At 39.7% G+C, this 14,883-nt stretch overlaps 2 protein-coding genes across 4 annotated transcripts in view; one reads left to right on the top strand and one right to left on the bottom strand.

The window, feature by feature from the left end:
* Window positions 1-6,958, bottom strand: part of tmem176 (transmembrane protein 176) — a 38,141-nt gene extending 31,183 nt beyond the window's left edge. For both annotated transcript variants that reach the window (XM_076729223.1, XM_076729224.1), the window contains exons 1-2: window positions 6,837-6,958; window positions 5,027-5,155 (exon numbers count right to left, since the gene is read on the bottom strand). In XM_076729223.1, coding sequence (XP_076585338.1) covers window positions 5,027-5,152 — 126 coding nt within the window. In that variant the 5' untranslated portion in view covers window positions 5,153-5,155; window positions 6,837-6,958. The remainder of the gene's footprint in view (window positions 1-5,026; window positions 5,156-6,836) is intronic.
* An 89-nt stretch (window positions 6,959-7,047) lies between these two features.
* Window positions 7,048-13,620, top strand: LOC143318932 (uncharacterized). Of its 2 annotated transcripts, XM_076727470.1 has the most exons (7): window positions 7,079-7,191; window positions 9,383-9,455; window positions 9,987-10,068; window positions 10,161-10,271; window positions 12,234-12,290; window positions 12,600-12,770; window positions 13,104-13,620. In XM_076727470.1, exons 3-7 carry the CDS (start codon window positions 9,991-9,993, stop codon window positions 13,209-13,211), a joined length of 525 nt encoding a protein of 174 aa, XP_076583585.1. In that variant the 5' UTR covers window positions 7,079-7,191; window positions 9,383-9,455; window positions 9,987-9,990; the 3' UTR covers window positions 13,212-13,620. The 2 variants fall into 2 exon arrangements, with proteins under 2 accessions (XP_076583584.1, XP_076583585.1); XM_076727469.1 differs by lacking the exon at window positions 9,383-9,455 and having other exon boundaries at window positions 7,048-7,191.
* The last annotated feature ends 1,263 nt before the right edge of the window (window positions 13,621-14,883 follow it).

Raw genomic sequence — 14,883 nt, 5'->3', positions numbered from 1 at the left:
TATTGAATTGAATTGAATTGAATTGAATCACTGACTCTCTGCAGGCACCATCCAGCCATCATCCTCACCAGCAGGGGCAGGGTTCTTCTTTGATGGAAAGAAGGATGGGACTCTGAGGCCATGTATCAGGGTTTGAATCACAGTCAGGAGATACCTACTTCCACTCATCTCCTCTGCCTTTGAGTTGCTCCAGGGGGCCAAGGTCTTCCCCAAGTTGTACCTATGCAACGCCTATCATCTGGTCCACATTTGGGAGGGAGGTGAGTGAAAGACAGCATTCAACACTCCCATTGGCCATTACGAGAACTTGGTGATGCCTTTTGGACTAACCAATGCTCCAGCAGTCTTCCAAGTGTTGGTCAATGACATACTCAGAAACACATTGAACCGGTATGTGTTCATTTACCTAGATCCTCATCTTCTGCCATTCTCATGGGGAACATGTCCACCACATTCAAACCATCCTGCAATGACTCCTGGAGAACTCGCTGTTTGTCAAGGCCGAGAAGTGCAAGGACCAACCTTGGACAAGGATGTCAGGGGCTTTGTCAATGCATGATTCCAGTGATTCCACCCCAAGTCCAATGGGCAGACGGAGCAGATGAATCAGGAGATGGAGACCACTTTTTGCTGCATGGCATCACAGAACCCTTCCGCACGGTCACTACAGATCTTATGGGTCGAATATGCACACAACACCCTAATCAGCTCCGGCATTGGCCTGTCTCCCTTCCAGTACGCCTACAGGTTTCAGTCTCCACTCTTCTCTGCACTAGAGAGGGAGGTCTCCTGCCCCTCCATCCAAAGATTCATCTGCTGGTGTGGATGCACCTGGGTTTGAGCCAGAGCCTCACTCCTCCACACTATGGTTCCTTACACTGTCACTGCCAACCGCCGACGTACGCAGGCACCAGAATACCGCGAAGGTCAGAGGGTGTAGCTGTCCACTCGGGCCTTCTGCTCAGAGTGGAAAATGGCTCCCAGATTCATCAGACCTTTCCTCATCCAGAGAATCATCAGTCTCACGGTGATAAGGTTGAGCCTTCCCCACTCCATGAGAGTTCATCACAACATTGAAAACAATTTGTATTTTTGTATTTCTATATGTGGAGAGAAACTATGGAACAAACTATCGGTGGAGCTAAGGCAATGTCCAAGCATGAGCACTTTCAAACAGCGGTACAAACATATGGTATTCACAATGTACAGGGAGGAAGAAAGGTGTGAAAAACACTAGGGTTCTCACATATTGTTTGTTTGCTTGTTTATTTGTTTATTTATTTTTCTATTGTTGGCACAGGCAAATATGTTTATCTATTGTGTTTGTGAGCATGTGATCACAAAAAAAACAAAACAAAGCAAAAAAAAAAGAGGATACACAGGAAGTAGACAGATTAATTATTTGGTGAAGGGGTACGATTAAAAAAGTTTGTGCTTCTTCCTACTCCTTTTCGAACATGTTAAGTTAAAATTGTTTCACTTGTTTTTGATTTTGCTGTTTTGTATTGCTTTACGTGTTCGAAATAAAACCTTCATTCATTCATCCCACATTCCACATCTCCCTGAGTTAAACTGGTGAGGGAGAGTCCTCTCATGCGCACAGAACCACCATCTCCACCTCCATCTCCTCAGATCATTGATGGAAGACCTGCCTACTCTGTATGCCACTTGCTGTGCTAATGCCACCGGGGCTTTCAGTATCTGGTTGAATGGGAAGGTTACTGCCCTGAGGAGAGATCATGGGTTCACACTGGACCATGGACTCTTCACCTGTTTCCACCAACAGCACCCGGACCAGCCCACCAGGGCCCCAGTAGCTTTGAGAGGGAGGAGAACCAGAGTGGCACTGCCCCCTGTGAAAGAGGAATTATCCTCAGATGGAACCGAACTCACTGACATAAAAGAACCACCGCCAGAAACTGCTGATGTCAGGAGCTGTCCCTTACCTGCTGCCACTGTCCCTCTGATCTGCTCACCTGCTCATCCAACACTCTTCACCCTTCAACCACGCCCACTTGTTGCACACCTGGGACTCATCAACAATCAGCACATACTTAAGCAGCTCCCCTCCACTCACTCAGTGCCAGATTGGTTTTTGCCTTCATGCAAGACTCTCCAGCCTTATTTTTTGGATTAATCTTCTAGTCCGTCCCTGACCTTGCCTGCTCTCCGCACCCCTGGAAATTACCTTCACCTTCTGTCTCTGACTACATCTCTAGCCTTGCCCCTATTGGAGTAAAGATTCAGTAGAACTGTCTGCTGTTTGGCTCGGCAAACATTTCCTGGATCTGCTGTCCGCTTGCCACAGTGAAGATGCTCAAAGACTTCTGGGTTCACTTAGCGCTGCTCTTGGGTCCTAAACTCACTCGTTACAGTAAATGTGATTTCACTACTACAATAAGAACAGATCTAGGACCTTCTTATTTACTCTTAAAATAGCACAATGTTGTCAAACCAAAATTTGAGCCTGACCAGTTACTGGATCCATCTGTTCTCAAAGTGCCAGAGATCTACAAGAACTTCACAGCAATTTCTGCACCATGGCTATCACCTGCAAGGTGCCACTAACAAGATAGACTATTGATCCCCCACAGGGGAAATTAAGTCATTACAGCCAGCAAGTATTACAAAACGCAAAGACAGTGGCACAAAACGGTCAAGATGAAAAAGTACACAGGAGATAAAGAAAGTATACAGGACTATAGAATAGAAAATCAACTATTTATACATATGAGAAAAACTACCCATGTCATATGTTGTATTGCAAATAAAAAATACTGTTGCATAAAAAGACACTGAATTTAATGAGTCTATATATATGCACAATATGTACAGTAAAAAGGAATATTGTTGCCAAAATGGATAATAAATAGTGTTATTGCACAGTTGAGAAAGAATATACGACAACTTTGCACAAGATGTAATGGTATTGCACCAGAAGAAATTGTTAATGTGAGCATATATTTGCAATGATAACAGTAGTGCAAAAACACAAACAAACAAGAAAAGAAACAGTAGGTTAATGACCTAGAACTGAGAAAGACAGCATCAACACAGTGCTACATTACATGATGCTGGCATTAAAAAGTCTGACAGCTGTAGGAATGAAGGACCTGGGGTAGAGTTCTTACACATTGGATGTAATGAACTCTGCTCTTGGCAAAGTTCAAGCTGGCAGATCCTTGTCATATCAACAAACATGAAGGCTAGTAGTTGCACTTCAGCTACTACTAGTGCTACTACAGACTACAACCATCTGCATGCAGGTTTCCTTGTAATGAACATCAACAGCTGCATTTAAAGTCTCTTGACGTCACATGGGATATGGCTCAGAAAATAGAGGATACAACTATGGGGCAACTTCTTGTGTAGATTGGCATTGACTAACAAGACCCAGACTTACCTCCTCACATTTTGGGGAAATAAGCAGAGCTCTACATAGGATTTTCTAAGCGATCAATCAGACAGCAGCAATGAAACTGGGCCTTAAAATGAAATGATTGCCATTCAGGATATTAAAAACCATTAAACGTCCTAACAAGAGCTATGTTGACTGTCCACACCTTAAAGTCCAAAAAGGGTAAACTGAAGTTAAGGCAACAGTATGTGTACTTCTGGCATGTGCAGGGTCAGCCACTCATTACCGGGCTGCAGTGGTGTGACTTTGTGGTGTGTGCAGAGGAAGATGCATGTGCAGAGAGCAACACATGCACAGAGACAGTCATGTGATCCAAGTGATAAGAGGACAGACTTCTTTTTTCTCTACATTTGCCTGAATAGCATAGCTTACGCCATCCAACATAGCCTATGCTAAGTGAGCAGAGCTAAGTGAGTGGAGAAGAATACAACACAGAGGAAGTGATGTCCTAACTTAGGGCCTGTCTTGATGAGATTACAGACATGTTACATTTTCATTTTAATTCTGTTCACTGCAGAGCATTATGTAAATACAAATCTAAAAACAATAGCCTTTTGCTGTTTCCCTTTCCTCTTTGCATTTGAATATTGTCCACTTTAGAGCAGGTTGTCTTTGAAAATGAAATGTCTAATGTTGTTCTTTTAATTTTCAAAGTGTTAGAAAAATTACATTTTCATTTTCATTTAGTCAATTTTAGTGTGTTGACATGTAAGTATAAATGCAATAGACCAGCTAGCACTGTTTCTCTTATTGCATTTGCATTTGAATATTGTGCACTTTAGGGCAGGTGGTATGTTTTCCATTGTGATTTTAATATGGTAATTGATCACCCATGTATGTGATAATGAAAATGCAAATTCAATTATTGTGTTTTCATTTTAATTTTGACCCAAATAACACATTCATAAATGGAAAACTATAATGGTTTCTGATTTTCACGTTCATCATTTTTTTCATTATCATTTCAATTAAGTCCCTATGGTATGCCTGTTTCCTTTTTTTTTTTTGCTACTCTTTTACTGTTGATGCTGTTTGCATTTTAGGTGTATGCCACACCTCAGGCACAGTGGGGAGTTTGCTGAAAATATATTTGCATGTGCATGTGTGTGCATGGGGCAGCGAAGGGCGGGGGTTTTATAACATGTGGAGATTAATGATCTTGTGTTATATGAGGATGGAAATGCATTCAACGTGTTTGTTGGAGCTGAAAGATACCTACAATGTGTTTTGGTAAGTAACACTAAATGCACACACAAACTTTATTTATTTATTTAGAAAACTCCATTGGGCACCTTTAGGATGTGAAGTCAATACAATTTATATAGCTCAGTCTCATAAATCACATTTCTTCTCAGGGGCCTTTGCAGTCTGTGCAGAATATGACACCCTCTGTCCTTATACCCTTAAGGTGTACAGTGTAACATGGAGCTAGGCTAGCAGTTCCCCCTCCTTCCAGTCTTTGTGCTAAGCTAGGGCCAACGTGTGTCTTTCATCTTGTGCCTTTCATCAATCTACCCAAAACATCCACTCATCATCTCTACAGCTCTGTGTGGTTTCTGTTTCTGTAATGTAACTACACTCGCATACAGAGATGAATTCTGGACTTACCCCCAGACATTTGGGCTCTCCCCTCTGAATGGCAGTGCGCAGAGCCTGCTGTCTGTCATTCAGTTTCACAGCATTCACATCCTCTAGCACCTGCACCGTCAGATCTCTGGAGACTGCCACCGCCATTGCCTGGAGAGGACAGCAGAGCTAACTTTCCAAACTGCAAGATCATCTTACAGATCAGTTCATATGTACACATCTACTGTCATAATTACATGAAACATATGTTAAAAGGATCATTATTTAGCATTAGCTTATTCTCTGTAACACAAAATGAGCAAAACTTTCTCTTGTTCAAATGTAAATGCATTGTTCATGCCAAAACTAAAAACAATGAACTGGCTAGTCACAACTTTGGGGCAGAACCATGGGTGGGGCCTATTATCGCTGACATGTGCTGATGGTATTGTAAAGGATGCCAAGTAGGTAGCTACAGTAGATTATTATAATTACAGTTACTAAAAGAAGATAAAGTGGCCACAAGTATTGAAACATATCTTAATGACCAACACATTTCAGTATGGAGTGTATGGTAGTAGCGCGTGAAACTCTACTTATACTCACAATATTTCTGCAAGTTTGACTGTTGCTGAAAACCAAATGAAACATTTTAACACAAACTCATCTTAGACATTTTTGGACATTTTCTACATTTAATTTAAGGTAATGTTTTTAAGGACCTTACCTGAAATTTTATGTTTGAGCCCATTTAATACAAACCATGTGTACTTTACATAATTGGTTTTCATGTATTTCTGTGTGATGTGAGAATCATACAAAAATAGGTAGATAAGAAACATCAGTGCAATCTTCATGTTCATGGTGATGACTGACACAATTAAGGCAAGCAAGTTTCATCAGTCTGTTAATTGATTGTCATCTTTTACAGAAATAAATGCAATTCAATGGCTGCCTGGAACACAGGCAACAACGCATCAGCAATTGTAAAACTCTATGCAGTGAAAGTGGCCAGCAAAATTAGTAAGTGTACATGACTTGAAATAACAGTGCTACAACACATTGTAGCATGTTTTTTTTTTTTTTTTTTTTTTTTTTTTTTTTACCATAATAGGCCTACGTGATATGGCACCCTATACTGTAATGTTAGTGGTAACACGCTTGTGTTGCGTTTGTATTGCAATTGTATTGCTGCTTCTCATAAAAGCAAAGGACCAATTCACCAATTCATTTTCTGTTTTTGCTGGCAAAGTGTTGCTGTATCCATCTTCTGATATGTAGGCTAAAGGTTTATTTTCCGAATGTTAAGTCCCCAGTGGGCGGTGTTACACATGTGAAACATTATAACTGTATTGAAAATCCAGTTTCAGCAGTGGTGTGATCCAGTAGCACGAGACATTACTGTACAACAATTAAGTCAATTACAGTTGGAGGAAGCAACAGTGTGATAGTGAGGATGTGTGAGTTGAACACGGTTATTTTTGGGTCCGACACTATTTCCCACCTTGACCGCAATCCAGTCGGAAGACATCACTATTACTGCTACTATCATGTTACAGGGATGAGTGTTGCGATCAGTCAGATCAGATCATCGTTTACGTTTATGCACAAGTTACGCACAAATTTATTACAATATTGCGTAAGCGTGTCGCTTGTTTGACTTGAGCCATTGAAGCCCATGGTGTTTCAGAAAATAGTCATAATCAACTGATCATTTCTACAGTCATCAGTTGCTTATATATATTTAATAGACCTTAAGCACAGTCTAAACAAAAAGGCCTCACTCTGACTACTTTGACGGTAACAGCATACGTTTGTTGTCTAGACATTAGAAAGCATGTCTGATTCCTACCTTTTTCTCTCGAGATAGAGTGATAAATGTATCCTCCTTTATAAGATTGGGCTTCTTTCGACCACTCCTGATTTTTAATACGCCTTCCTGACAGCTACTTTATGCAGGCGAGTGTATGTGGGGATGCGTTCAATTGAGGGGGGTTGGGGGGAGGGCTCCTCTGTCTTTGAATGTGACCCAGTGGAGCTCCTCCTTCACTTCCTTTAGTTTCAGTTCCAGAAAATATTATGTTCTCGGCATTTTTCACTTTTAAAAGTTCGTCTGAATGCAAGACTGTTTTCTCGGTGTGACGCACAACGCGAGTATCATCTGAAGACATCTCAAGCACCTCTGGACTTGCAAACCTTTAGTCGAGGTAAGTAATTCACTACTCGATATGACATTGTTTTGTTATTTAAATATTGATAAGGTAAAACAGAAAACAATAAGTGGTCCTGCGAGAAAGATACTGACACTATTCCATTGTTTTGAGGGAATGGTGCCAAATTTCACCTTTAATTTACATAAACATCAGATGAGAGGATATAAAGATATTATATGTCTGTTTTAAATAGTGCCAATTTAAGTGATAAAATATAAAAAACTTTGGTTGTCATATAAAATATTTGGTGTCAGATATTGTATCCAGAAGACACTGAGTACCTTCACTGGTGAGGCTCTGCTAGGCCTGTGCTGCAGCCAACTTGCTTGTTTCTGGGACTTTCTGCCTTAGTTGTGTTGTATAATCGATTATTGTGTTTGCCTTCAGTAGCAACTTAAATCTGATTTCAAAAGTTGCACCACACAACCTGATTAAATCAACAACACCCCTATGCACCTTGTCTGTACTCTGTACCTGTGTGCACCCTGTCTGCCTTCTGTCTGTGCCTATATGCAGTCTTTCTGTACTCAAATGCAGCTGGTCTATACCTGCATGCCCTGTGTCTATACTTGGGTGCATGCTGTTTCAGCCCATTCCCTGTCGATAGGCATATACAGCCTGTCTACAACTTTATGTACCCTCTCTTTACCTTAATGCACATTGCCTATGCCTGAAGCCTTTCTCTACCAGTACAGAAAAAATGGAACTTTATTTCTCACAAATTCTGCTGCTTTGTGAGACAAGGATTTTGCCTCGTCTGTCTCCTATTACCTTGTATGTATACTCTCACTTTATAGGGAAAACATGATAGTTATCTTTGCTGAGGAAATGGGGACCCACTTCCCATGTAAATCCAAAAGCAAATTGACTTATCAAAACATGCACATTGATAACTGTGTCGTAACTGAAAATTTGAAAATGCACTAAATTAACCAAGATATGGACAAATGAGTGCATAAAGAAAAATAAGTTACTTTGTTTCTATGGACAAAATGTTCCCCTCGCTGACCCCCCATCCCATCCCCACTTCTTTCTTATTCTTCCTGCCTTCCTCCTCCTGTCACCACATCTGCTTCTCATCCTGCAGCATTCCTGACTTTCCTAAGAGGATTCTGACATGTGGTATTGATGAACACACACACACACACACACACACACACACACACACACACACACACACACACACACTCTCTGTTCCTTTTTCTCTCTTTCACTACCTCATTTTGTTCCCTGTTTCTCAATCCCTTCTTCCCTGTGCAAACAGATAAGCTGCACACAGCAAAAACACACGAGTGCGCTTGCACAAATACGACCCACATTCTACTTAGCTTTATTGGTTTCCCACTGTCTTTTGCCCTCCCCAGTTGTGTGTCTCATGATCATGTGGTCTGTCTCTGTTGTTCTTTGGGTCTATTCAAGTGTGTTTTTTTTGGACAGTCTGCTCCTCTTTCTCTCTGATTGAAGTTTGCAGTTTTCAAACATAATTGTCTAATGATAACATTTTTCCTTTTTGTTTCACAGTCAAAATAAGTTTAGTAAACCATTAAATTTTATCCAACCTGCATATTTTAATGTACGGACAATCAGATGGAACATATAACCTTGAACTACTTAATGTAGGCTTTAGGTAAACATTTTGACAGGTGCTCAATATGGTTACATTCACTATACCGCTTACATTACATAGGGTTATTAGTACAGACCACTACACAGGAGATTATGCTATGAAACCCATGCCACTATGTCTGATTACTATGCAACATTATCCAACACACTCTTTTAATCATGGCGGTGTAGTTAAGACATCAGTGCTGTAGCCACTCTCTTGCTGCACGCCTTATGACAAATCAATATAACATGATGTAAATGATATAAAGAATGCTCAAGGAATTCCAGCTGAGGTATTGACAGCTACTTTCAGCAACAGTGCCCTACCATCAGAACAAAACATTGAAATAGAATCCTGGGTCTGTGGGCTTGTTCACCTGTTTTTCACTGGAGGCTTAACATTTACTCTTTATCATTGTTATTAATGAGGAATATTCAGAAGATTTCTTTAGATATTATAGATCCCCCCTTATAATAAGTGTTTTGTGGCTGTTGTTTTACCAAGTAATTGTGATATAATTACCCTATTATTATTTAATATGTGCTCGGTAGTATTTACAGTGTAATTTATTTCCAGGTCCCTCCTAAAAGCAAATTTGTTACCCAATCATTTATATCCATCCATCATCCCTCTGCCCTTGTACCTACTGGTAAGTATTCTGTAGCTACTTCATTGATACCCCATAAGTGAAAAATATTTACTCCGCATCTCTGTTTATATAAGGTAATCTTTACACTATATATCCTGCACATGTGCATTGTAGTCCTCTAACTAGGCCTCTCCATCCTCTGCTGCTATCTTGCCACACTACTACAGGAATTTGTACACACAATCTCTCAGCATCTGATTTCACAGTCACCTGCTTCCAAATTATTTGTGATGTCACAAATAATGCTTGTAGACCTATTTAAAACTGGATTATCAGTGTGCATAGAAAAACCTTCCACTTTCGGCAGATGAATGTGAAAACAGCCTTCTAGTGTCAGATTCTGCATAGTAAAGCTCAAACATGAACAAGAAGAAAAAACATATTTTTGAGTGGAAGGTGACTTTAAGATTGACCATAATCTAGAGGGTTATTAGGCTGGTTTGATTATAACACCAGTGGGTTTATGGGGAAACCCCTCTTCACTTCAAACACATTCTACTGTTATTTCTGACTTTAGTTTCCTGTTTGCAGCAACATGTCCTCTGAGAGGGTGCCAGCAGTTGAAACCAGATTACATCACCTGTCCACCAGGTTTGACCCTGAAACAGCTGCGGTGAGATCAGGACAACAATTTGAATTTAAAGTATAACTTCCAATAAATTATTATTTAGTGAAGTGTAATTTTAAATCTCTGTGTTTGTGTAGGTGGTGACCATTCTGTTGGGGCTGTTCCAGGTGCTGCTGTCTGTCCTGCTCGCTTATGCCGATGAAACTCTACCAAAACTCTTCATACTGCCACTTGTTTCAGGAATTTTAGTATGTACCCTCTTGATTCCTACTTTTACTATTAAAACAGAATAGTAAAAGCCTGATTGATGCTTTTGTTACGCCCCAGTCTAGGGGAGCAGGGACGCAACATAAAACAGTGAAAAAACAAACTTTGTCTCCAAATCAACAGAAAACACTCTAAGTAAAACCAGGTACAATAGCAAACCACAAATTTATTGGTTTAACAAAAAGAGGCCTAATGTAGAGGTAAAAAAGGGCCACAGCCAAAACGAAACAAAAATAGTGCTAAATATATACAGTGCTACCAACTACAAATACCTGGAGAATATCCAAAAACCCACCACCAAAAACCACACTACTAACTCTAAACACTACTACAAAATACACAGAAGATCTGGGGACAGAGTTCTTAAGTTACACGCCAGAAACACACAAGCCACTGCTGTCAAGCCGAGTCCCCCAGTGAATGAAAAATTCCTGGTTTAAAACTTGCTGGATGCAGCAGCAGGGACCAATAGGAGAGCGATACCACTTGCTGTATGGAGGAGGGCAGGACCAGCACAGCTGCTACAAAAAAAGAAGAGCGCACACTCACACACAGAAACATGGACCAGACAAAAGGATACCACAGGACCACACAGGAACAAACAGAGCGGAAGCAATATGGCCAGGGCCATAACAGCTTTTATAATGAAAAATGGTCAAAAGATGCCAAGCTCTTGCAGATTGTCCACATTTGCATATAATTTAAGAGAACATTCCATTCATAATTCATCATCAGTAAAGAATAAGACATCCAAATATATCCAAAATTTAGGTGCTATCTAACCCTAGTGGACCCATAAGAGCTCTTAAATGTAAGGGAAACAGCTGTACACATTCTTCAATCTTGATCTGGCAGACCTTTGTCACTCAATCCTCCAACTGAACAGACTGATAAGGAACAACCTTCAACTGTCAGCTCAGCCCCTTATATACAGAATTTAACCTCAATCTTTTTGAATTACAGTGTGGCCTTATGCAAGATTTGAAAATGTGTTATATAATGACACAAGTGTAATGTGGAAAGCAATTATATTGTGTATTGTGGTTATCATAAATATGACCCACAATAATCTTTGACCTAAAAAATAAGGGAATCTATTTGACCATACTCGGAATGTAGTCTAATTTTTACTGGAAAATGGAACAATGTACAAAATGAACAGAAGAATAACTGGTAAGTAATTAAATGCCATGGCTGTGGTGGTAGAGTGATCGTCCACTTATCAGAAGGTAGGTGGTTCGATCCCTGGCATCAACAATCTACATGTCGAAGTATCCTTGGGCAAGATACTGAACGTCAAATTGTTCCTAATGCTGTGCCATTGGAATGTGAGTATGTGTGAATTGTTAATGCTCTTAATGAGCAGGTGGTTTAGCCACCATCCTATGAATGTATGGGTAAATGCAGACTTGAAAGCGCTTGTGAAAGTGCTTTCAAGACTGCATGACTGTCTGACGACCTTGAATGGTCATCAGAGAGGCTATATAAACAGGGTCCATTTGCCATTTACCATTTACCATTCACACAGACACATGGGTAAGGGAGACACGAGTTTACTCAATAAAACAGTTTGAACTAGCAACAGACTGACTTTACTTAGACAAAATGCATTTATTCCAAGACTGGACTGAAGAAAGATTTTTAGAGATCAGTCACAAAACAACACATGTACACTGAAAGGGTTATTGGTGGCTGTAATCATACTAAAACAATATCACAATGGAAGATACAAACAGGGTAATGATTACAACCACCAGTAACACTTTCAATGTAAATATGTACATGTCACTGTTATATTACTGCAACATTGAATAGCAAACTGTTATTTGAACCTGCAAAAGTGATCACACTGTGAAATACAAGGTTCTCTACTTCATGTCACATTCTCTGACAAAAGCAGCATCAGTCTCCCAGTCAAGTCCAAAACTGTTTGTGTGTTTCAGATTGTGGCAGGAGGATCATTCACCATGGCCAGTAAGAGGAACCCCAGCAAACTACTGGTACATTCACATAACAAGCTAATCTAAATGCTCATGGGAGATTTTGATCCAAACATATCTCAAACACCATAGAACTGTCCATTGTAACAGCAACCATTTAGTCTGAACACTGTAGTCTTAAAGATTTTTAATGTCACAGTTCCTGAAAGTCAGACAATACATTCCTAAAAAAAAAAAAAGTTAACGCAAGTGTTACACTGTATAATCTACATGCAAACTAATAATATTACAGCCATATGATCATACTCAATCAACCCCAAGGCTTAAGTGAGCTTCACAGTGATGACTCTTGACTGCTGCCCTCCACAGCTTCGAGGTTGTGCCTGCAGTAATATGGTTGGCCTGCTGGGGGCGATGCTTGCATTCTTCCTCTACTGTTACAGCCTCAGCATTTCACGCAATGAACTGTGTGTGCCCATTCCTCATGACTATGATGGCTACAGACGTTCATATTATGGTTGTCCCAGGGGAGCATTGGCGGTTAGTGCATTGTTTTCACCAAACTTTAAACAAAAAAAGAAGAAAAAAAAGGATTGATAGATAAGATAAATGGCACTGGTTAAGAAGGATGGAGAGATGGTAAACATGAAATAATTGTGATCATGATGATGATAAGGAGAAATAAATGCATAATAGAATAAAGACTGCAGCACCATCAGATATGTGGCACAACAGACAAGGAAAAGTGAACAATCCTGTCTCATGAGAAGATTCAGTATATCTTAATGAATTGTAGCTTATTGTAGAAGACTGTAGATGTAGCTTTGTCACTTCAATGAGTGTAAGTGTATGATGTGTTTTCTTCTCCTGCAGGCCTATTGCTGGAGTGTGACACTGCTGCTCCTGCTCTACGACAGTGGGGCTGTGGTCTTGCACTGCCTCCTGTCTATCTCTGCCTTCAAAGCACTCAAAACAGACTAATACACACACACAGATTCAGTGACATGGCTGTGAGTTTATAGTCAATAAATAGTGATGAAATATTGTAACCACAAATAAAAAGAAGATAAATTGATTTATTTAATTGATAAATGGATTTAACCACCAGTTTAACAACCAACCACCACACTTTGAAAAATGGCATGTCAGATAATACACAATAATGTTATTTTCATATCATTACCAATATGCGAGCTGAACTGATAGTTGGTATATTGTCCAATATCAGCTTGCTGCAGATAACTGTCAGTACAGAATGTGAAAGTAAGTTTGATGTAATTTAGCAGCTGAATTTGTCCACCAAGATGTTTGAGCACTGACGTTGATTTGTACACTGTGAAATGTCCCAATCAGTATGGGTCTCAATAAAACAATTTTTATTATTCCATTATTCCAGTTATGTTTTGATGTTTTTTGTAAAAAACAAAACAAAACAAAAAACCCCCCAAAAAACAATATACAAATATAACAAATTTATTAGACCACCACCCAAGTAAGGTATATACCACAGCTGCCCTAAATTAACAGCATTGGTAATTACCAAAATAATTTTTTATGTTTCTGTAATGGTTAATACACCAATATGTAGAAGCTCTTTAACCGAAATTATATTTTTAATGCTAAAATATAATTATTATTGTTATCCATAAAATTTCAAATTTATGGATTTACAAAAAAACTGAAAAAATAGTAAAGTACATTATTATTATTGATTAATATGTCAAATTATAGTTATTTACTTGCATTCCTGAACAAAAAAAATTGTTTTAGTGGTTGAAAGTTATGCTTGATTAATTTCTGACTTCTCAGAGAAGCCCAGTGAGCCAGCTCAAATTTGGGTATGAAAATGTGAATTCAGTTTGAAATTCCTCATTCCTGTTCAAAATGGCAAAACATCGAGAGCTCACTGAAAAGGAAAGAGTCCACATTAAAGCACTTAAGTATGCTTTGGAGTCAATTGCAGAGACTGGTACTTACAAAATGCGCCAAGGAAAAGGCGGGAAACGAAAGTTAACTGAAGCACGTCAGACACCTCAAGATTTTAAGTACTAGAGACAGATGGAAGACCACTGCTGATCTTCAGGCAGAAGATGAATGCTTCTAGATCAGAGTCTGAGAAAGTCTCCAGAATGACCATAAGCAGATGACTGATGGAACAAGGCTTAAAGGGAAGAATAGCTGTTAAGAAGCCATTATTGAGGCCTGCAAACATCCAGAAACGCCTCAGATTTGCCAGAGAGCACAAACACTGGACTGTTGATGACTGGAAGAAGGTACTCTGGACAGACGAGTCCAAGTTTGAACTCCTCGGCCAGCATCGTCGTGTTTATGTCCGAAGAAAAGCTGGAGAACGTTTTGATGCCAGATGCATTGCACCCACTATGAAACATGGTGGAGATTCCATTATGGTGTGGGGTTCCATTTGTTGAAATGGCGTATCACGAACAAGACCGTCTACCACAATATCTTAGTACATTATGGAATCCCTTCTGGACTGAATCTGATAGGGCGTGGGTTCATATACCAACAAGACAATGACCCCCCTAAGCATACTTCAAAGCTGTGCAGAGACTATTTGACCGAGAAAAAGGAATCTGGAGTACTGGAACTGATGGACTGGCCAAGTCAAAGTCCGGATTTGAATCCTATTGAA

Source organism: Chaetodon auriga, chromosome 4 (assembly GCF_051107435.1).
Source record: "Chaetodon auriga isolate fChaAug3 chromosome 4, fChaAug3.hap1, whole genome shotgun sequence".
Classification (NCBI taxonomy): Eukaryota; Metazoa; Chordata; class Actinopteri; order Chaetodontiformes; family Chaetodontidae; genus Chaetodon; species Chaetodon auriga.
Note: the sequence above shows the minus strand (reverse complement) of the source record. Positions and strands in the feature narration are given on the sequence as shown.